At 32.8% G+C, this 23,607-nt stretch overlaps 3 protein-coding genes across 4 annotated transcripts; 1 reads left to right on the top strand and 2 right to left on the bottom strand.

Moving 5' to 3' along the window:
- Positions 1-7,045: 7,045 nt before the first annotated feature.
- LOC107420268 (large ribosomal subunit protein bL31c) lies at positions 7,046-7,923 on the bottom strand. The gene is made up of 2 exons (XM_016029178.4): positions 7,768-7,923; positions 7,046-7,623 (listed from the first exon to the last, which is right to left on the bottom strand). Exons 1-2 carry the CDS (start codon positions 7,834-7,836, stop codon positions 7,291-7,293), a joined length of 402 nt encoding a protein of 133 aa, XP_015884664.3. The 5' UTR covers positions 7,837-7,923; the 3' UTR covers positions 7,046-7,290.
- Positions 7,924-12,184: 4,261 nt separating this feature from the next.
- LOC107420179 (glucose-1-phosphate adenylyltransferase large subunit 1) lies at positions 12,185-16,654 on the top strand. Of its 2 annotated transcripts, XM_048475566.2 has the most exons (15): positions 12,202-12,749; positions 13,046-13,331; positions 13,433-13,555; positions 13,694-13,867; positions 14,053-14,145; positions 14,219-14,302; positions 14,395-14,450; positions 14,629-14,722; positions 14,874-15,059; positions 15,176-15,256; positions 15,457-15,543; positions 15,618-15,722; positions 15,968-16,074; positions 16,203-16,263; positions 16,386-16,654. In XM_048475566.2, the coding sequence occupies exons 2-15, from the start codon at positions 13,098-13,100 to the stop codon at positions 16,485-16,487; spliced, it is 1,587 nt and encodes a 528-aa protein (XP_048331523.1). In that variant the 5' UTR covers positions 12,202-12,749; positions 13,046-13,097; the 3' UTR covers positions 16,488-16,654. The 2 variants fall into 2 exon arrangements, with proteins under 2 accessions (XP_048331524.1, XP_048331523.1); XM_048475567.2 differs by lacking the exon at positions 15,176-15,256 and having other exon boundaries at positions 12,185-12,749.
- A 51-nt stretch (positions 16,655-16,705) lies between these two features.
- On the bottom strand, positions 16,706-19,961 carry LOC107420267 (mannan endo-1,4-beta-mannosidase 7). The gene is made up of 5 exons (XM_016029177.4): positions 19,545-19,961; positions 19,212-19,409; positions 18,582-18,704; positions 17,429-17,622; positions 16,706-17,335 (listed from the first exon to the last, which is right to left on the bottom strand). The coding sequence occupies exons 1-5, from the start codon at positions 19,872-19,874 to the stop codon at positions 16,873-16,875; spliced, it is 1,308 nt and encodes a 435-aa protein (XP_015884663.3). The 5' UTR covers positions 19,875-19,961; the 3' UTR covers positions 16,706-16,872.
- Between the last annotated feature and the right edge of the window lie 3,646 nt (positions 19,962-23,607).

Here is a 23,607-nt window from a genome sequence, read left to right as displayed (position 1 = left end):
TAGCCTTCTGCTAGACCTCATGACGATTAATCATCCTCAAACAATTGCCATTTAAAAATTATTTTACCAAAAAAAAAATTGCCATTTAAAAATTTATCATTTTATTATTTTGTTATTTTATATTATTTTATGTGCTCAGAAAAAAGGGAAAAGAAAAAAAAATTTTGTTTGTAGAGGGGAAGTGGGTATGTGAAGCTGCAGAGGGACCAAACCACGATTGGATCGGACCAAAGACGCCCACGCGTGGGTTGGTAGCTTCGCTGATTGCACTCTTTTAGGACACACACTGCACTTGCCAACTTGCCCTCTTATGCATGACAGTATCTTTTTTTTTTTTTTTTTTTTAATGTTTATTTTATTTTTTTGCTTACATATATATGTTATCTACATAATAAAAAATTATAAAGTTCTTTATTATTATTATAAAAAAGAGCGAGTTGAAAATGTTAATTAATTATTATGCATAATTTAAAACATTTTATAAAATAATGCACCAATACAATAAATTTGGGAAGAAAAGAAAAGAATGTTTATAAAAATTTGTCCCGATGCAAATAGATATTAATTTGTTTCCATTTTCAGAACAAATGAAAGAAGTGCACACTTGTTTTTTACCTTGTCATAATACGCAGTGGATTTGTGTCCTTTTTTCTGTTTTGCCATTTGCCAAAAGGAAACTATAAAAAGAAAATATACTTCTTTTTGAATTGAATTGATAGATCATAGGTAGCTTCTTTGTTTTTTTCTTTTTTCTTCTTTTTTTTGTTGTCTTTTTCTTTTCTCTCATTTGGAGAAATCTGAAAATATTAATTCAAATCTCAAATTGAACTACACAAGCTAGTTATTGTGAACATGTACTTGGTATTGAATAGTTAAAAATTGAATAAGGATGGTGAAAGTGTTTGTTTCATCGCGCACATTTATATATATATATATATATATTTTTTTTGTTTTACTTGTTTAATTTATCTTTTAAAAAATAATAATAATTTTATAAAAGGCCAATAAGTGTCATGGAAAGTAGTATTTCATGGAAATTTCATGAAACCTCATGAAGAAATAAGATGGTAATGAAAAAAGAAGAAGTAAAAATAAATAAAAAGGCTGATAAACATAGTGGATGAAGACGATAAAACCCATGAAACATTGATTGCAAAGACACAAAGAAAGTGAGAAAGGCCAACACAGACAGAAGAAAGACAGAGAGGGACATGTCTGAGCATAAGGCAAAAAGAAACTGTTAAGAAGGAGGAGAAGTTGGTAAATAGTTCTAGTTGTTAATTAGTGGAAGGCTGGAAGGGGATTTCACGTGAGGCATACCCTGATTTTTTGAATGGTACTACCAAAAAGCAAATTGACAGAGTCTCTCACTCTCTCTCAACAACTGGGACCTCAACTATAAAATGTTACAAAAGTAATGTTGGAGGATTTCAGCCTATTTCCTCTCCACGTAGATATGAATGCTGCCAAATATATTGTTCTGTCCTGCACACCACTTCTCAAAATTGGGCCCAACAATTAATGTGTGTATATATATATATATATATTTTGTTGAATCACCAACCATGTATAATTATAAACACTTCCCAATTCTCCAATCACATCATTAGAAATTTACGCTATATGCATATTAATTTACCTACTTATTATAAACCCTATATTGTCTGCTTTTCGTTAAAAGGGAAAAAAGAAAAAAAGAAATTATATCGAGCTATATATTCTTTTGTTTTTCCTTTTGAATAGAAATTAAGGTTATATTTAGTTAACCACATACTTACGCGTGAGTCATGAGTATGCAATTAAGATTGAAGAATGATATATAATTGTACTGTTGATTTGTCCCTTCTTGTTAAGATTAATTGTAATTTGTCGTGAATAGTATTTGACACCTAACAAATTAATTTACAAATATATATATATATATATATGACATTATTGTTGCTCGATTTAAAATAAAATGAAAACACAGAAAAATAAAGAAGAAAAATTGCATTTAAAACTATCAAATTAATGAGCATGCAAGAGAAAAAAAAATGTAAGATTCAAGCAAAACAAGGATAATGATGCACGTACCCAATTAAGTTAGTGTAATTCAAACAGCTGAACAAATAAGTCGACAGAAAATTCATAAATAAAATATTCATTGATTGAACTCATGCCTGTACATATGCAAATTTAACTTTTGACTTCCATGATGGAGTGATTAAGATTAGGTGAAGATGATGTTTGATTATTCTTAAAATTATAGTGTTACTTGGAAAAGCTGTGATAATTGGATGGGTCCCAGAAAATGAAAAGGTAATAATGTATCTCTAGGGTTTATTTGGAGTTATCCGACCAAAACATGCTATGATCAACCTCTTTCCAAGCCAACATTAATTGAGCTTTTAGTCTTCATCATGTTTTTTGTAATCATTTCTCTTCCCACTATCAATTATTTCTCATCTTTTTAGTGCAACTAAAAGCCCCACACAAGGATTCCTATATACCATTTCATTAATTTCAAGGTTAGCTATAAAGATCCAATTAATGGGAAAAAGAAAAATCATTAAAATTCCCTTCTTTAGGCGGTCAAATATTTAACATAAATCAGTCACACATTTCTCAAATCAAATCCCAACTGATTTGCTAAAATAGTAGAGATCCATTATCAAATTATTTAATACAATATTTTTAGTTAAAACCATTTCATATTCAAAAATATACATATATATATATATATATATCAAATATATTGAAATTCCATTTGAAATGTACCGGAAAAAACTATTTGTTAAATGAAACTCATAAATTAGGTACAGAAATTAGACTGAAATCGTAGTAGAAAGAACTTGTTTAATGATCACAACATCATCATTTTGACTAATTTTACTTTTCCAAACGATTATGTTAGATAGTTTTCGCTTTCTAATCTCATTTCAGTAATTTAACTACCTGATTTTAATATATTGTGCCTCTATAGTTATGTCATTCTCACTATATACATAAGATTTTTAAGTTTTCATAATTGCCATGCATTGAAAAAATTGTTGCTTTTGGAAGAAAAACTTAACCAAACACTCTGACATGACAACTAGCCCCAGTTGGAATTGCCTCCCAAATCATTAAGATAATAATATGTTTATAGAGAAGCGCAAAAAATGTGACACTTGAATAGCCAATAGAATTCTTTTTTTTTTTTTTTTTTTTTGGGGGCGCCCCGTGTTTTTTTTTTGGGGGGGGGGGGGGGGGGGGGGTTTGGTTTGTTTAAAAAGAAATGGAAATTAAAATTAGTTATTAAAGCGGTGAGGACAAAAAATAGAGTAAAAATGGGCAGTTAAAAACTAGCCTCTTTCTAGAAATTGATTCACAGGAAATTAAAGTGAAGTCATAAGCCTTTATTTCGTTCTTTTACTTTTTCTCCGAGGAGTAAATTCTCGACAAACTCATTCCTATGCAGATTCACCGACTTTTTTCTGGTGAAAAAAAGGACTAATTCTTGCTGTTTTTTGCCAACTTTACAACATTTCACTGAAACTACGTGAACAATTATTGACCCACTAAGATTATGCCACGTTGCACATTTGGGTCCTCCTTGATCGTAGTATTGAACCTTGGTGTCACCAAGCAATCCCCATGATAGCGTTACATTGCTGTTCTGAACTTCAGAAATGACCCACCAATCAACCGTAATGTGCATGTGACCCGACCCTTTTGTTTAGTTTCGGATGCAACGTGCACATTTCATATTCATACACCTTCTCTTTCTTTCAAATTTGTTGTCCTCTGTGATTTTGATGTGAGAGACTCCAACCTTCCCGTCAATATACGTGGCACAATATAAATGGATAATGAACCACTCAAAGATGATGACATGGTCAGTCGGTCCCACGACAAAGTTACCCAATCCACAAAGATCTTGAGTTTAATTGCCATTCTGATTGAATATTATTCTCTTTTCTGGGCCTTGTTTGGATTCAAGGGGTGGGCCACAGGTTAAGAAAGCTAATGATTTCGTTAAACGCATTTTGTTGGTTAAATAGAATTTTTTAATATATAGAAAAGAAACAATTAGCAGTGGTTAAGTGAGTCCAAGCAGAAAGATCAAAGGTCGGTATTTGTTTTAGTTTCTTTGTAATTGTATGTGATTCAAATGCAAATCCCAAACATAGCGCTAAGCTACTATATAATTACGGTATGGAAGTTGGGGGCTAAAAAGTCAAAAAGAGCGGCAATTTCGTTTGCTAAAAAAATGAACCTCTTTTTTGTTCATTCAGATAATGCAGGTTGGAAAGCAGGATATCTTAATCCAGTGCTGGATATGATTAGCCAAAATCATCCCTTCAGAGCCAAAATTCCCGTGATTGAGGATAAAAAATAAATAAAATAACACTTTAAAATAAAAAATAAATAAATAAAATAAGTTTCATGAACAACACAACAAAAGAGACTGCAAGGCATGCTTAGTTATGGACCTAATGGGGCCCAAAAAAGGGAATAAAAGTTGTAATTACTGTCTATAAGTAGTTTTCGCAAAGGATCTTCTGCGTCCGCTTGGAGACAATGTTTGGAAATTCGGCTTTTTAAGGGTGTAATGCTTTGTATTGTGGAAAGTTGGGTCCCTCAACGGAGGGCTCACCATTAGCTCTATGATTTATACTCGTTGTCTTCACCTATTTCTCTAATTATCCATGTCAAATATCGTTCATTATATTAGGTTATCCTCCAAGCCCAGACACAGGAACAATGTGATAGGGGTGAAAAGTTTATTTCATTCGGAAAAAGGTATAAAAAAATGTCTCCTTCCTCCAAACCCCACCATCAAAAAGATAAAGTTCTTTTTGTTCACTGCTTTTTTCTACAGGAAATAGGAAACTAAAAGCTACAGAATAAAATATTTAAAACCTATTGTAATTGGACATTTGTAACAAGTAGTTTAAACGTGAAAACTACTGTAATTGGATATTTCTATTGAAATTTATCTTGATGTTATTGTGTGCTGTTGGGAACGCAAACCAAGTCCCACAACGAGCGATGGTAGAAAGAGTATACACCATACAAGCTAAGTGGGCTATTCCATCGTAACCAATTGGTTTTAGATTGAAACCTCAATCGGACCAAAGCAAGTGGACTTAGGCAAAGAGTGGGCCGGTCACATTCTCTCATAAAGTGGTATTGATTACCGAGTGAATCCGAACGGAATCGAATAGTGGCAGACATCTTGGACCTTTTAGCCACCTCTTGAACCTTTCAGTGAGATAAAGCCGGAAAAGATTACCAGGTGAATCCGAACAAAATTGAAAGGTGGTAGGCATTTTGGATCTCTTAGCGAGATGGAGATGAAAGCCATTGTCAAGGACGATCCTTGCAAGTTGGTAGGAAATATAAAAAACATACACCTATAACCTAAGTAGACAACTTCATCCATAACCAATTAGTTTTGAGTTGAAACCTCACTTGGAGGTGGTTTAAGAGTGGGGCGGTCACTCTCTTGTCATGTGCTGGTCGCACTCTCTCATCTTGTGCTAATATAAAAAGAAATTTGTGGGCCAACAAAAGTTTCATCTCGTAAGGAAATCAACCAGTTTACAAAAAGTTACCTTCTAAATTCTTTTATGGCCTAGAGTTACGTTTAACATTGGGCTCGTATACAATCAATTCAAGCAGCACAACCACTACCATAACAGGTCAAAGCCCAGCCCATATTATAAATTTCTACCCAAAAAAAAAACACCACATTCAAGAATAACAAATTTTTGTCCCTTATAGTTGGTAATCACCATCGAAGATGAAATCACGATTTATCAAAAAATCTATATAACAATTTTTCAACATGTGGAAAGAAATTAAAGTCAAAGATAGATGTGGCCGATAAAGAAATTTTGATAAAGTTAAGAACGAGACATAAAAAATACGTTCTTATATCTGAGCCCCCAAAAAAAAAAAAAAAAAAAAAAAAAACCTGCTTATTAGCTTTCCTGGAGCAACATTACAAGAGAGCCTGTTTTTATACTAATTACATCACCACAACCTCTGGGTCACGTAGAACCCGTGAGGCTGTGATATAATCAAATGACCACAAACTATGACATAGCCGAGTTTTTCCAGTACTGGCCACATCAGGCACAATGATGCATCTGCGCAAAATTTGTGCTTCCACGCACCAATGGAGCCAATTCTATTTCCTATACGCTCGAAAACTCAATTTAAGTCTTTTAATAACTTATATAGCCAAAAAAGATTTTAAGACTAGACTTCAACTATTCATTAACATTTATCAGGTGGAAACTGTTGCATATGTCCATGGTTATCATCTGGCATGTATAAGACTTCAAAGCCACCCTGAGCTGACATCTATTTTAGCTCATATTCATATACTGCAATTTGCAAAGCAAATGATCCACCTGTCACTTGTAAGCCGGTTTTGGGTATTGACTCAGACATGAAAGCATGGGGATAATTGAAGCATCAACCCATAAATAACGTTAACATTAAAATACCGAGAAGCCAGATCCTTTGTTTCACTTTTGACCCAAAAGCAAATATGGCCAAGCTTTCCAGACATCCACTTTCCTATGTACTCCTACTCACTTTCCTCCTGTTCCTTCGTATTTCCACTGGTATGCACTGAAATCCTTCTAATTTCTTCCCCATTTTCTTTCACATAATGAACCCCCCTACGAAAAGGAATGTGTGTATACCAGAGTGTGCCTGCCTCATATTATTCGTGATCAAATTATAGTGCAGTTGTTCTTCCTATCATAAATGATTAGTCTTGGTAGATCAGATTCTAAAAGCCCAACTCAATGCCTGAAAACACCGGCATGGACATCCTAAACATAGTTTTCCTTCCCCTCAAAAATAAACGAAACCTAATTAAAAAAGCAAGTCCATAGAACAAGAATTGTAGACAAGGCCGTGCACCGGCATAAGTTTCATTATCAAAACTAACTAGTTTCCTTTCTCCGTTTATAACATACAAGCATGTCTTGTTATTCTACTAATCCTGTTATTCATCCATCATGTTTTGCCAGTAGTGACAATTTAGCCTCAAGAAAATGAATGATTTCACACACAAAGCATCAATTTATATTGCGTTCTCGCATCAAGCAACTCTATATAAGAGGTCAATAAAGCATATTAACAAATAAACAATTGGCATTTTCATACAATTGGCAAAAGCATGTATCAGCAAATCAAAACTGCACGTGCCAGTAACTGGATAAATCAAACCCCAACATTTTTTTGTTAAAATTTTTTTATCAAATTTTGAAATTACCTAATAGAGTCCATGAATGAATCCAAAAGCTTCTACTTTTTCTTGCCTCCTTTGCCAGCAGACTTGCGCTTGGATGGGAGAACAATCTCCCCCTTGAGAACTGGAATCTCCATAATCTCAGACAGCTCGCCGAACTTCTTGCGGAACTTCTCAACCTGGTCGGCGTCGACGAGCAGAGCCGACCGGTTTCCGAGGTAGAAAGGGTGGTTGCCGGACCACACGTCCACCGTGTACTCCTTCTGGGTCCCACCCGTGGTCATCACCAGCTCCCCATTGCAGTACACCTTTGCATCCTCGTAGAACTGCGGGTGTATGTCCTTCTTCCTGCAAGTCACCACTGCTCGATAATTGCTAACTCCACTGCCCTGCAAAATCAAAACAAAAAACAAAAAAACAAAAAAAAAAAAAAAAAAGACAAGAAATTTCGGCAGATTAAATGGATGCCGTATTTTGGGGTAATTAAGCCGGGTGATAGGTTAGGCGAGAAGGATATTATAGTAATTTAATACCTTCTTCGGAGGGAGGACTGCAGGGCAGGGTTTTCCTTGGAGGAAGACGTTGGATAGATTGAGCGCCATTTCCTGTATCTGCGAGGAGCTACGGGAGGTTAGTGGATGATAAAGATGAGGCTTTATGTGAATGTGCGGATGAAGTTACCGAATCACCCCTGAGCCTCAGCCAGATGGGCTTGAATATTTTGGGCTTAAGTGTTAGGGAATGTTTGGCATTTGTGGACTGCCTACTCTAGTCTTCTTGAATGTTTGTTAGGTTAAAGCTTTTGGGCCAACATGCTGGGAGGTTGAGGCTTTAAGTAGCAATGCATTATTTTTGCATTGTTTATCGGTTTGTATGTTTGAATCTTAAATCCATATAAGACCTCCACAAAAAACAATAGTAATAATAATAGAATTAGATGCTCAGTGTATATTTATAAAACCAACACCAGGAGTAGGAAATTGTTTTTTATTTGGAAAAGGAACACACACACACGCAAACAAACAAACAAAAAATAAAAAACTGCTATTAAATTAGTTTCTAAAAAATAGACACCACGAAAGCAAAAATGCATTCAGATTTCAGAGAATATCATTTAGTGTTTACCAAACAATGTAAAAACAAAAATTTTAACATCACTTAATAAAAACCAACTTACAACTAAAAAAATAAACTAACTTACAACAGTAGCAAACGAAACAAATAATTCGAATGATTGAACATTTTTATTTTTTCTTATGAAAGTATATGGAAAATTTTAAATAGTTTATATACTAGCTAATTTGGTTAAAAAAAAAAAACAACTAAAAACAATTTTTTAAGGGGGAAAAAAAAAAAAAAACTATTCACAAATGTAGCTTCCAATATTCAGCCCAACAAACTCTTATATTTTCTATGATCGTATAGTGCAACATTGTCTGAACACTACAAAGAAGATTTTGTTTTCCTTCCACCGTTTGAGGGTAAATATTTCAGAATCAGAAAAATAATCGTCAAGTAGCATTTCGTTCTTTCCCAGGGCTCTGCATTGTCTTTTTCACGTTTTAGGAAAACTGAATCTTCGTGGGGCTGGGAATCTCGCTGAATTTTAAGTGCGTCTTTCTTATCAAACACTGTCCTCCACACACCAATTCGCCAACTTGCCACTGAAATCCCACACAAATTATTCCAAACAATAATATATTTCTTTTCGTTTCAGATACCAAACAATAATACCTTATAGTTTTGTAGTCTTATTAAATTAATTATTCCAACAATAATACTTTAATAGTTTTATGTCTTACTGGAAAAATGATTATTTATAGACCCACCATTGGGCCTACCCTACACTAAGTAGTCCATTGAATCTCAGATAGAGTGGCAAGAAGATAATGATATTGCGTTACCAAATGATGGCCCACTTAAAACTACCAAACCACAACTTATGACACGTGTATGGTCAACATTGCTGCATCCGTGGCACTTAGGAGTTTATGTCTCTGATTGAGTCAACTGAGGAAAAGCAAGACGAGGCTTGCGTTTGTATTGTGTGTGTCCATCAAAACGATGTCTTTGTTCCCCATAGCTATGATGTTCTTGGATCCATGTGATTCACGCTGAGGGGCCGTAATATTTTGCCAACTTGCAAATTTTTATTATGTTATGTTTATGCAAACTGCAAACTTTTATCACTATTGCTTATCATTAACTACAATAAAAAAATAAATAAAAAAAAATCAATCGTTACCTTCTTCCTATATCTAAAGAGAATTTTAATCAATTTAGTAACATAAATAATAATTACTTCCTTTTTCTTAATCTGTAAACATGTTGATGAGAAGCTACGGTTACTAATCTGTTATCACTCATTAATCTCAATTTTAAATAGCCAAATTAAAAATCATGAGTAGTTCAAACAAAAAAATAATAAAAAGACCTGAGAAGAAAAGGAATGATACCATTTTACTCATTTTGGTTTTAAACGTGTTTACTGCCTTTCAATGGGCCCCAGTAATAAATTTCACCGCTGTCGGACAATTAGTCAGAGAATAGGATGCTGCTCCCCACTCCCTCTGTCACTTTAAAACCCCCATTTCCAATATAATCTATCCCATGCTGAAGAAAAATATAATATTGTAGAAAGATGTTATTTATTTATCCCTTTTTTTTCTTTTTCTTTTTTTGAAATGTAGACAGATTGTATTTGATTACATACATAATATTTTCATGTAATCTTTTTTTCTGTTTTTTCCTTCGTATGATATTTTTCATGTAATATGAGTTCCCTTAACCATATATGAAATGCATAATTCTCTCTTGGTAGAAAAAAATTAAGCTAATCTAAAATATTAATATTTTTTATTATATTTCTTAAAATAACAACACAACCCTAAAAAAGGTAAACAAATTAAAATTGGTGTATCAAGTGAGGATGAGTGACATGGATAATAATCATTAATCAAGTATCAATTACACCTTCAAAAAACATTAAAATAAAATATCATCCGCCATCAAGTTGACTAGTTTCTCAGGTTTTTTTTTCTTTTTCTTTTTCTTTTTCTTTTTCTCAAGGAGCAACTTAATTAATCATATGGAGCGGCGATACATCTCTTTGGCATTCGCATGTGCATATATATATATACTACAATATAATGATATTTTTATTAAGTTTTAAGTATTTTTTTAAAGCTATCAAACATCTTCGATTTCACACATTTGTCAAATTTCTCATATTATATATATATATATTTTTATTTCATTTCAAGGTGAACTCATTCAAATTTTTGAATTCACAATTACTATTGCCAATAATATGATTTTTTGATACTGCTAAGATGAAAAAAGAGTTTGAATATTGAAGCCCATATTGAGATTCTTCTCGTAAAAAATCACAGGGTATACCAAAGCTACTCACCGTCCTTAAACTCATCGCCTATCGTCTTCATTATTATCGCTGATACCATACATTCAATCTCTATTTAACATTGTTTTTTCTTTTCAATTGGCAAAAGCAACTTATGTTGCTACATCGGCTCATCCAAAAATCTTAGGTTCCTATAAACTTAGATTTTGAGGTTATATAAAAATTTTGAATTTTTTTTTTCATTTTCATTATTTATTTGCATATGGGTTGCTTGGATTATTTATTTTTTCATACTGATTTTTTGAATATGTGTTTTTGATTACTTATTTATATATATATATATATATTATAATATAATATATTTTATTTAAAATCATATTTCAGACTCGACAATATTTTGATTCCACATATTTAACAACTTTTTACATTAGTTTTTTTTTTTCTTGTTCTTTTTTTTTTTCTTTTTATCTAGACTTGTATTATTCAAAAAGTGGAAGAAAGTCACTTGGAGTAGTTAAAATTAACTTATATGTTATGCTTCACCCAAAAAAAAAAAAAAAAAACTCCATATATTATATATAAAGATAATAAGTTTTAGGTAATCTCATAGAATCTTTGATTTTAAATCAGAGATATCCACTTAGTAAAAATTAATCATTAGGTAAAGATATAATTAATATTTAAATTTAAATTTAAACTTTTAAATGATGTGTGACGTAGTATTTGCCATTTACCATGTTTCTTATTTATTAAAGATATTTGTAATGATTAATATAAATAACAATTGATGTCCCATAAAAATGCTAATATTAATTTTTAAATAGTATAAATGCACAACCAATTGAAGATTTGTTCGTTAATTATAAAATCCAAAATAAAGACTATATGTTTGCAGAAAAAAAAAATGATATATAAAAGGAAAACAAAATAAAGTTGGTGCTGTTAATTAAAGAGAGCTATCCGAATTTCTAATTGTTAATTCCAGTTGAAAAACATGCTATATCTAAATCATGAGAATAACTAAAGTTTTATTTAGCATTTATATTTTTCGGTTAAAAAATATATCAGAATAATCATTAATCAAGTATCATTTGTACTAATTACACCCAGAAAAAAAAAAAATACATATATATAAATCATCCACCATCAAGTCGACTAATAGCTCAAATTTTATTTTTTTTATTTTCAATTGGGACTTTGATCATATAGTGCACTCGTAGCATAAGGCGTGATACATTGGCTGGTCCTGACCAATAGAATAAAAGAATAGGTGTAGGTGGGGTTAAGCGAAGGGACAGAGATACTAAGTTAATAGCCACTGTGAACGTGACTTCAACCTCAGTCTGGAAAGTAATACTAGCCATCCATTTCCATAGCGGTTCACTATCAACAGCCACATAGACTCTGTAAGGTGTCCTTTTCAATTATTTAATTGACCGCCACGGGAGGACTGTCATTGCTACGTGTCATCCTTATCTTACGCTAAAAAAAAAATCTCTACCTTTCTCTCACTGACGCATCTAAACCTGCACAACTCACGCTCTCTGATTCCTGGCCGTACATCTCCTCTTTCGGATCTGCATGTGCACATATATATAATAATATAAATATTCTACTCGCAGCTTGAGTTTAATAAACTTCAAAAAGCACCGCATTTTTTTTATTTTTTATCTTCATTATAAATTATAAGTTGTGAACCCACCTTAACTTTAAATCCAGGATTTTTGTAGTCTATGCATATATATATATGCATATATATATATATATATATGTGTGTGTGTGTGTGTGTGTGTGTGTGAAAAAGTTGTGCTAAATAAAAATAGGTAGAGTGCTTAATTAAAAATAGATAGAGTTTGATTTTATGATGGACTCGTTCAAACCTTTGAAATTTGCAACACTCACTACTGTGCAGCCCCGCAGTCTCATTTCCCATATTGAAAAATGCGAAAAGAGTTTGAATATTGAAGCCAGATTGAGATTTTTCTCGTGACAGATCAGAGGGGCAATATCAACTTTCATCATCCTATTCATTACAATTGCCACACATCCAATCGCGCCAACTTGCTTTTTCTTCAGCAGGACAAGTTGATTACGGTGCTGGGAATCTTCCAAAAATCTGGCGATTCGAGTGAACTTACGACTTTAGACTTTGAGGTTACATAAAAATCTGATCTTTTTTATTTTTTTATTTTTTTTATTTTTATTGTTTATTTGCATTTGGGTGCCCCTTTTTTTTTTTTTTTTTTTTTCAAAAGCTACTCTTTTTGTGATCTGCGCATTGGTAATCATATTTGGGTATTTGCTATTTTTGGAATTCGTTTTCTTTTTTGTTGGTGTGAACACATTTTACTCTCTTTGAAAGTAGCTCTTTTGTTTCCTGTTTCATGGTATGCTATATTGTAAATTGATTTTCCTGAGATTCCTCGTTCATTTTGGTTTTTGCACACTAGACTGGAACCTGTGGAAAGCCGTCTGGGTCTTTGATTTGTGGTTGGTTCAATCATGGATTCCTGCTGTGCGAACTTGAATGGTAATGTGCATCTAGTTAAAGCAAGCAAACAAGGTTTTAGAAATCGAGGAACAGGATTTTGGGGGGAGAGTATCAGGGGGAGTCTGAAAGGCAGAGGTTTGAGTGCTCAACTTTTGAAGAGTTTAAAAAGCGAAAGCAGAGTTAGAAAGCTTACGCCTGGTGCGTCCTATTCAGTTCTCACATCGAATATAAACAAAGAGAGTGTGGTAAGCCAAAATCACTGTAATTACCAAATATTTGACACTAAGAGCATTTGGGAAATTGATGTGGGTATCCAACTTTTACTGAATTTGAATTTTGATTTCAGACCGTTCAGGCACCAATTTTTGAGACTCCACAAGCAGAACCCAAAAATGTAGCTTCGATCATATTGGGTGGAGGTGCTGGAACTCGCCTGTTTCCTCTTACTAGCAGAAGAGCCAAGCCTGCGGTAAGATGCCACTATCATTTGTTTCATTCAAGCTGTCCATCTTGAAAAGTTCAATGGTTTTCAAATGTGGATTGTGAATATTAGTTGAAAACTTATGTTCAACATGGACGATTACAAGCATTTTGGTCGGATTTGCAGGTTCCAATAGGAGGGTGTTATAGGCTGATTGATATACCAATGAGTAATTGCATCAACAGTGGTATAAAAAAGATATTCATATTAACGCAGTTTAACTCGTTTTCCCTCAATCGGCACCTTGCTCGTACCTACAATTTTGGAAATGGCGTGAATTTTGGAGATGGGTTTGTGGAGGTGAGATAAATTACGCAATAGGAAATAGTTTAGACCTTCATTAATTATATGTCTCGGTTGGTTGCCATCTACTGATAATGAACTTAGAAATTGGTAGTCTTAGCATGCCATGTGATGATTGTAGTTCTTGTGGAAGTCTTAGCATGTCATGTGATAATGTAATAGAATATTTCTTGGAGAAACAGGTTCTTGCTGCAACTCAAACACCAGGAGAAAGAGGGAAGAAATGGTTCCAAGGAACTGCTGATGCTGTGAGGCAATTTATATGGGTCTTTGAGGTGGGTGCCTATGGTTTCGCTTATTCAAAGAGTAGTCTTGAGTAGAGTAAATGATATTCAATTATTCCTGCAGGATGCCAAGAACAAGAATGTTGAACACATTTTGATATTGTCCGGTGATCATCTTTACCGGATGGACTATATGGATTTTGTGCAGGTATTTATTCAATTCATCGTTAGCAAAATAGTTCTTTAACCCCCGTTTTAATATAAGAAGATCCTTAATAACAAGATACATTGCTCTTACAGAGGCATATTGATACAAATGCTGATATAACGGTTTCATGTGTTCCCATGGATGACGGGTATGTCTCATGTAACTAATAGCGAACCTATCATCTATGTGTATGTATCCGTGTTGTATATTGTACTAAAGTATGAAATTCAATTCCTAGTTTTCTAAATGTACATCCTTCCATTTTTGTTTTTGTGCTTGTATTTAACTTATATTTTATTCTCTTGTGGGTTTGAATATTCTTGCAGTCGTGCATCAGATTATGGTTTGATGAAAATTGACAATGCAGGACGCATTATTCAATTTGCTGAGAAACCAAAGGGCCCTGATCTTAAAGCAATGGTGATTAAACTTTCCTTTGTTATTTGATGTTAATTTATCTCCTGCCCCTCAACTGAATATTTAGGATTATGAAAAGAGTTTGCACTGATTTTCATCCTAGCTTGTGTATTATCTGCCTTAGTTTAATAATGACTATTTTTTTCATCTGCAGCAAGTTGATACCACTCTTCTAGGTCTCTCTAAGCTTGATGCTGTGAAATACCCTTATATTGCATCGATGGGTGTCTATGTATTTAGGACTGATGTCCTACTAAAGCTATTAAGGTGGAGCTATCCTTCTTGCAATGATTTTGGTTCTGAAATTATTCCATCAGCTGTGAGAGATCACAATGTCCAAGTAAGACGGCATTACAAATAAATATCATCTTTTTCATTGTAGTTTTAGATCTTTTCAATCCTACAAATTTGTCATAATTGACATATTTAAGTTTTGGAACTCATCATCAATGTTAGGCATATTTATTTAATGACTACTGGGAGGATATTGGAACCATAGAGTCTTTTTTTTCTGCCAACTTGGCCCTGACAGAGCAGGTCAGTAATACTGTCAAACCTTTATCACTGCCAGTTATTTTGTAACACTGTCACAACTTGAAGCCCTAACTTGTCACTTGCTGTAATTTAGAAATCAACTTCATGCAAAAATGTAGAACTCTTTGTACTTGAATTGTTTAGTTACATGACTAAATCAGCTATGGCTCTGCGAATTGATCATTTATTTTTCTTCCATGCAGCCACCGAAATTTGAATTCTATGATCCAAAGACACCTTTCTTCACATCTCCTAGATTCTTGCCGCCAACCAAAGTTGAAAAATGCAGGGTATAAGCTGCTTAAGTCAGTTTATGGCTTCATCTATGCTGTATGTATTTTCATGACCAAATTGATTCTTGCAGATTTTGGATGCAATAATTTCTCATGGTTGCTTCTTGCGGGAATGTAGCGTAGAGCATTCTATAGTGGGTGTGCGTTCACGTTTGGAGCAAGGTGTAGAACTAAAGGTTAGCTGCCATTTTCGGCTCTAGTTTTCTGTTTGGGATTATACTGGCCTAAAAATATAGTGCTTCTCTTTGATGAGAGATTGACTGGAAGAAGGCTAGGTCATTCTTCTTCATGTTTCCTTGGTACAAGCTAATGAACTGCTTCCATAAGCTCCACTCATTAGCTAATCCATGAGCGTGACATTGTTGCCTTGCATTTTTTGGGATTAGACACAGATGAGGTAGTTTGATTATTTTCTTTGCAGGACACTATGATGATGGGTGCAGACTACTACCAAACCGAGTCCGAGATTGCGTCCTTGCTAGCTGACGGAAAAGTTCCAATTGGTGTTGGGCAGGATACCAAAATCAGGTATGATTTCATTTATTGAATGTCTTTCACACATGCACCTAAGACACAAAGGATAAGATGAGAATTACCCTAGTCTAAATTTCCATAGCTGAATTTTTTTTTTTATTTGTCTTTTTAATTTCTTAAAGGAACTGTATCATTGACAAGAATGCCAAGATTGGAAGAAATGTGGTGATCACAAATGGTGATGTAAGTATACCTTTAGTTGACCCTTAAATAGTAAATTTGGTTGGGAATTTAAACAATCCAAAATCAATTTATCGTGTTTGTTTGACTGACAAATTACCATATGAACTGATTTGACTTGTCAGGGAGTTAAAGAAGCAGAGAGGCCAAAGGAAGGATTCTACATTAGGTCTGGTATCACAGTCATACTGAAGAATGCAACAATTAAAGATGGAACAGTTATTTAATCTTTTATCAAATCTTCGAAAGCGACACATATTCAGGTTGAGAAAGTTCCTTATTCAACTTCATGTAGACGAACTGCTCTTTTAGATGTAAATTAAACGTGCATTTTATGTATGTAAGAAAGTCTACTAGTTGCTTTAATAAAAGCTTGCTTTGATCTGTACTAGAATTCACAGGACTATTACAAGGATAGGAATTTTAGGAATTGAACTCAATCCGATCAATAAAGTCACAAAACTCTATTAGCTTAAACTCTCTTGAATGAATATAAACCATCTCTGAGAGAAAACGTACTTCTTTTTTTCGGTTAAATTAGAGAAAGCTTCCATGCTTGGTATACTTTTGGAGCACATAATTAAACACTCAATTTCACAAGCACTCTGTTACTTAGTTTCCTTTACCAACAACCTTATTCCCTGCACCAGCCCACCACTGGGCCCTTCTAATATCCCTTGCTTTCTTCCACTTCTCAATGTTTCTCAGCTTTTCATACATTCTCCGAATATGACCAAGCTTTTGAGACTCTTGGGCAATTAGAGTAACAGTCGAAGAGCTCTCGCTCAAGATGACTTCGTACCCATCTCGGTAAGAGTCCATTCCTTCAACTAGAAGTTGCCAGAACAGACCACCAAAAGCTGCACCTCCACCCCTAGCCGACGAGTAGATGGCTGAGTATACGGTGTCGAAAATTTGGTCCCTTTGGTTGGTATTATATCCTGATTCTTTCAAAGATCTGCCAAATTCAGCAAAGAGAACGGGCTTCTGAAGTACATTTTGTGCATCTTGTATGTGGTCTCTAACCCAACCGTTCAGAAATGAGAGTTGAGCTTCAAAACTTGAGCCAGATAACCTGCACATACAAAGAAATTAAACCAATTTTCAGGACATTATAAACAATTTTTTTCATATATGTATATGGACTAGAGAAGGTGTATAGTTTTACCATTGATCTGGGTAAGAATGAACAGTTGCAAAGTCGATGCCATTAATTTGATTGTTTGCAATGAAATCTGTACCCACTTGAAAGTTTGGATTGATTTGCTGCTTTGATGACCCATAAAACCCTTCAAGACCAGCCTCCAGCAAGTGATTGCTGTCTATTGATTTTACGTAGGATGCCATCTCTGTAATCCAAGCCTTTGAGACAAATATAACACAGTAAACATTCGTATATCGTTTTTTTTTTTTAAGTTTTTCCTTCTGATTTTGACACGCATATAAAAGCAATAAAAACAATTTTCCATCCAAAATATTTTATTTTTTATACTTTGATTGGAATTGGGAGAAAGCGATTTAAGTTTATTTTTCCCATAAAAGATGCTATCTCTGTAATGCAAGCCACCATGTAAGACAAACTTATAATATTGTAATATTTATTTGTTTACTTTTATTTTCCATTCCTTTTGGTCCGGGAACATAAAGAAATAGACAAAGACTTTTTCCCGTAATTTTTGGTTTCTTCTTTAAATTCGTATCTAAAAAAGCCAATGCTTTACCCACTACTAAGCCCCTCATATTTGTTTTGCTCAATGCAGTGTTGAATGGTGGAACCGTGAAGCAACTTGTTTTTGCTTAGCTCAGCTTTGTGCAAGTGTGAGCTCACATGCATACCATGCTTCACTTCAACTAATCAAAACTTAACGCTACGCCTAATTCACAGGTTAGGTATAAATTCTCTCTATGTTATTTTTATTTTTTCATTTTATTTACAGAACAAATAAAAAAATAAAAAAATAAAGAATTCGGTTGATGTAAACGTGACACGTGTAAAAATTAAATAAAATTTACAATTGACCAAATAAATAAAAATTGTCTCACACATTTTCCAAAAAAAAAAAAGTCATTTTTATGTTATTATCTTTTTTTAATTTAAATTTTCTTTTGACCAGATCAGATACTAAAAACTGAAATTCCTGGTATAATAAGGTAAAGAATAAAAGACTAAAAAGAAACGGAAGACCATTGCATTGCTCACCTAAAATTTAAAACATATTAATTAATGTAAAGTTTAGAATTAATTAATGCAAAGTTTAGAAATTAATTGATGCAAAGAATATTGTAACATCTTAAACAAAAGGTGGGTGCGATTTCCAAACCTGAATGGTCTTTCCTGAGGGATCAGAGGTGCATCTGGGCTCATTCATAAGTTCCCATGCCATTATGGTTGGCTCATCCTTGTATGCAATGCCGGTCAGACTGTTCTTTCTTGTGAGTACGGTCTGTCACATAATATGGAAATAAAAAAATAAATTAATAAATTTTTATAATTGAACCACTATGCTTATTAGCCAAAATAAATAATTAAATAACATGCCGCAAAACAGGTATTTAGGGAAAAAAAAAAATGAAAGAAAGAAAGAAAGAAAAAACAATCTTTAGAATGCTAATAAAGCTATTCTTGAATTTGGAAAAATATATTGATTTTTATAGGAATTTAATTAATCCCAACTACTAAGGCGTGATCCATCTGACATTTGCCAAACTACCAAACAATTAATAAAAACTCTTCCTAATTGCTATAGAATATCATAAAGAAAGAAATAAACAAACTAAAAACTGAAAAAGCTTTATCTAACGCATTTAGTAACATTTATGGTTTTTATGTGCTCGGTATAACCACTCATTTGTGATTTTCCTAACTTTTCCCAAGTATGAAACAAAATATTAAAAAAAAAAAATAAAGGAGAAGAAGAAGAAATGAAACAGAGAGAAAGAGGGTTATTTACTTTGATATGGTTTTTGTAATATTCCTTAGCGACAGAGTTGGAGAAGAAATCGTCATCGGATGCTATAGACTGGCCCCCCTGACTTCTTGCCCACTCCACGTACTGTTTTTTGCCTCCAAAGTTCTCATAATTGTTCACAAAACTCAATATCATCTTAATCCCATGATGTTTTGCTTCAGATACCACAAAATCCAACCCCTTTGGAGGACCCAAAAAAATTTCCGAAAAACAGAATTGAATGGAAATATTTAGAAAACATAAAATTAAAAAAATCTAAAAATTTAATAAAATTAAAACAAGATTCAATAAAAAGGCATATACAAAACACAAAACCTTGAACATTTGCTCATTGTAAGAGCCAGGAGAGTACTGTAATGGTTTATATCCACCATCGCTGAAAGCCCAGGTTCTTGCAACTCTAAGGCCTTGATTTGCAGCTTCTTGAAAGGCAGATGAAACTTTGTCTCTCTGTGATGGGTCTGAGGCTACGACCATTAACCAGTAGGCATTAAACCCATTTGCATAGAAAGGGCTTCCATTCATTATAAACTGGATTCCTCTGGTCCTCACAAATCCATCTTCTGCAAACACTCTCTGGTTGTGAATGAAAAGCAGAATAATGAAAACCAAACCGCAATAATGCTTCATTTTTTCTATTTTCATTTTTTTAATCTCTTTTTCTATTTCTATGTCTAAAGAAATGAAGCACTGAAGGCCATATAAAGAAATGAGAAATGCAATATCAAGAAATTCAAGACATGTTTATGGTAGTATCTGTAATAAATTATTTGCTAAGAAAAATGTAATTATGCAGTTAAACTACTATTTCTGCTGTAATTATTGTTAACTGAAAAGCCAAAAATGTCCTGGCCTTCTAGTATTCTCTATGAAAGTTCATGGGGGTATCGATGTCCTTCCATATGGATTGGGTGTAATCAATTCTCGATAGCAATAAAGCCATCCATATATCACTGTCAGACTATGTTTCTTGCCTCCAATAATTACCATGGACTGTGTAAAAGGTTCAATGATGAAATATTACAGTATATAATAGGAAATATTATAGAGTTTATAGGCAATATATCAACTTTTTTTTTAGGAAATAAAAACTTATATTCTTTTTTGAAAAAAAAAAAAGCCTATTTATTTATTTTCAAAAGTAAAAGCATCTCTGATATCTTTTTGTTTTTGATAAATACTCCAATGTTGATATCAGATTGAGATGATATATATATATATATATATATTGAATATTGTAATTTGACATTTAAATTGTAATGCAGAAGTCAGATATTTTTTTTTTATTTCTAGTCAAATCAATTCAAACATAGATTTTTTTTTTTTTTAAATCAATCTTACAATTCATTACAATAGAGAAGGGGATTTCATCAATGTTAAATTTTAAACCCTAAACCTGGAGTATATTTCTCACAATATTCTTTTAAATTATCATATATTTGATTAGCAACGTGTTGAGATTTATTGTCAACCATTTTACATTCGCATTGAGAACATGTCAATGGCAGAGTTTTAAAAAGAAATTATCATCATTACATTTTTCATAATAAATGTTATAAAACTGTGAACTTTAATAATGACAAAAGAGTTTTTTTCTTGAAATTAAATAGAGGTAATTTATTTATTTATTATTATTATTATTTTTTTTTTTGTGGACAAAATTTTCCATTCAATAGCTGCAAGAGTTACCGTAAGTGTCAAGTCATGAGGTCACATATAACATGATATAGACATAAAAGGGAATTGCATACGTACACGTATCGCATACGCATGTTGCATGGCATTACTTAAACCTCCCTTTTTTAATTGAATGCTACTTCGAGAGATATAACATTCATTTTTTTGTTTTTTATTCCACAGAATAATTCTTTATTTAGCAATATTATACTATTAATTTTTATAAATTTACAGTAACTGAATATTTCTTTTTAATTTTTAAAACAAATTAGGTTCGTGGTTGATTCGCGTTTTGAAATAATTTCTCAAATGATTTTTAAAGATTTTCAGCTATTACCCTGATTTGTTAGTATAATGTGCGAAAAGTGCAGAGCCGAAAGCAGAGCTATAAATCATTCAAAGATTTGCGTACATCACGGCGATGTTTTGAACCTATGTTTGATAGAATGCGACCCGCTGCTAGGACGCGTTATTTGTAAAGTCACCTCGGGGTGGACAAGTTGCAATAGAAAATCAAACATGGTTCATGTTGACCGATGTTGACCGATCTTGATAGCCACATGATGCGACAAATTAACACGATCCAGATGCAGGCGGTACCATACGAGGAACATTCCCATCCGATCACACAACACATAAATGGCGACAAAGTGAAAGATTCAAGGCCAGAATTTATTACCAAGACCAAAAAAATAAAAATAAAAATAAAAAGAATAAAGAGAAAATGGAAGCGAAAGCAAATCCATTGCGTGATTGGTGGTCAGTGCTGATTTGGTGGAATTCCTCTCTTAAGTCACAAGAATTTGTTATCTTTCTTTTAATATGGTTTTAATTAGATAGCAAAATAAAATAAAAATAAAGATTCATATCATTTTTATAAATTAGTCATTATACTATTTTGGTTTTTGTTTAATTATATAGTTTCATTTTTTTATTGTAATTAACAATATTAAAGTGGCATTTTGGTCTTTTCGGATAACTAGATTACTAATAAGTGTTATTTTCTAAATTAACTGCCTTCTACATTTATTCTTTTTTTTTTTTCTTCTTTTTTTAAACCCCTTTTTGGTTGCTTGGTTACTCTTATATACTGGCTGTTAACTGTTGAGTAATCTTTAATGTTAATTATGTCATGCAGAAAATAAAATCAAGGAATTAGAGCAATCCAATTTCTAAACTAGTGGTTCATAATAAAAAGTTGTATCAGAAATCAGATCACGTCGGTTATCCAAACCTTATGAAAGGACGGCAAGTATGGTACACACGTGATAACCTGGTCCACTCCCAACCATTTTGTCATAATATTCATTAGCAATGCATGTGAATTTTTTAACATAGATATATAGATATATTAGCTGAGAGCATGTGAATCTTAATATATGAATATTTAGAAATGCAAATTATAATATATATATATATATTATATAATATTTACTAATTTACCAAAAAATATATATATATATAGAATATTTACCAAAAATATATATAGAATAATAAATATAATATATTAGTAGCAAACACCGACGCGCTTTCGTGGCTTCAATTGTGGTTGTGGGTGTGCTGCAGAGACGCACTGTCTCTGCCCAAATTCCTGTGCCTTCTTCCTTCCACAATCTGATTCGGCCAGAATGCTAGGAACCACCCAAAAAAAAAAATAATAATAAATAAAAAAAATAAAAAAAGGAAGATAATTTTCCATTTTATATATATTATTCAGTTCTGCAGCGTCAAAGATAATTTAGCAAAAACAGTAAATTACGATGTGTCTGGGTTTGGATTTTGGCTAATTAATGGAGAGCTGACCACTCAACCGGAGGTGGATATCGATTTGGGTTGGGAGGGGATTATATATATAATTCAAAAGCATGTACCCCAACGACCCAAAATGCATCCCACATTATTGATATATTGAGAGAACTGGTCTTATAGATGCAGAAGGTGCAATGAACCACATGTCCTTGCCCTGAACAATTCCAGTTCTGTCGTTTTTCGTTAGAAGGTAGAGGATAAAATTGACTTGTCCGTGAAATCTTGTTATTGATGTGTGGATACTTGTCATGGTACCATATCTTATCTTAAGCTTCTATATACAAGAGTGTCAACTAGATTCACAGCAAAAAATATAATAATAATAATAATAACAAATAATAAATAAATAAAATAAAAAATTGTGAGCTCAAAATATGAGTTGTAAAATGAAATCACTCAGACTCTTGGTTCATTCATAACAATGTAGTTTATACATTTAGGGGTGAATCTAGACCTGGTAATTCGTGTTCGTGGGTCGTGTTCGTGTCAACCCGTTTAATAATCGTGTCAAAAATGCCTAACCCGAATACGACCCATTTATTAATAATGTCAGGTATCCAAAACACTAACCCGACCTGTTTATAAACAGATCAACACGACACGAACCGTTTAACACGATTATTTTAACGGGTCGTATTGACCTATTAACCCGTTAACCTGAAATTGATCTATTAACCAGAAAACTAACCTATTAACCCGTTAACAAGAAAATTAACCTATTAACCCGAATTTTTTATTTTTATTTTTATTTTTATGTTTTTGTTTTATTAAAGATGTATTTTTTGTTTTTAAAAAATTAGTAATAGAAAATTATTTTTATAAAATTTTTAATTTACAATATTTTTTAGTTATTAAATATTATATTAGTGATAAAATATTAATTTAAAATTAA

Source organism: Ziziphus jujuba, chromosome 5 (genome assembly GCF_031755915.1).
Source record: "Ziziphus jujuba cultivar Dongzao chromosome 5, ASM3175591v1".
Classification (NCBI taxonomy): Eukaryota; Viridiplantae; Streptophyta; class Magnoliopsida; order Rosales; family Rhamnaceae; genus Ziziphus; species Ziziphus jujuba.
This window is presented reverse-complemented; position numbering and strand designations above follow the sequence as displayed.

Coding starts and splice junctions, on each gene's coding strand:
- LOC107420268 (XM_016029178.4), bottom strand. CDS start 7,836: ATGGCGCTCAATCTATCCAACGTCTTCCTCCAAGGAAAACCCTGCCCT. Junction 7,624..7,767: donor CAGTCCTCCCTCCGAAGAAG/GTATTAAATTAC, acceptor TTGATTTTGCAG/GGCAGTGGAGTTAGCAATTA.
- LOC107420179 (XM_048475566.2), top strand. CDS start 13,098: ATGGATTCCTGCTGTGCGAACTTGAATGGTAATGTGCATCTAGTTAAA. Junction 13,332..13,432: donor ATATAAACAAAGAGAGTGTG/GTAAGCCAAAAT, acceptor TTTTGATTTCAG/ACCGTTCAGGCACCAATTTT. Junction 14,303..14,394: donor ACTATATGGATTTTGTGCAG/GTATTTATTCAA, acceptor TTGCTCTTACAG/AGGCATATTGATACAAATGC.
- LOC107420267 (XM_016029177.4), bottom strand. CDS start 19,874: ATGAAAATAGAAAAAATGAAGCATTATTGCGGTTTGGTTTTCATTATT. Junction 17,623..18,581: donor CCTCAGGAAAGACCATTCAG/GTTTGGAAATCG, acceptor TTTGTCTCAAAG/GCTTGGATTACAGAGATGGC. Junction 17,336..17,428: donor CATTCTTACCCAGATCAATG/GTAAAACTATAC, acceptor TTGTATGTGCAG/GTTATCTGGCTCAAGTTTTG.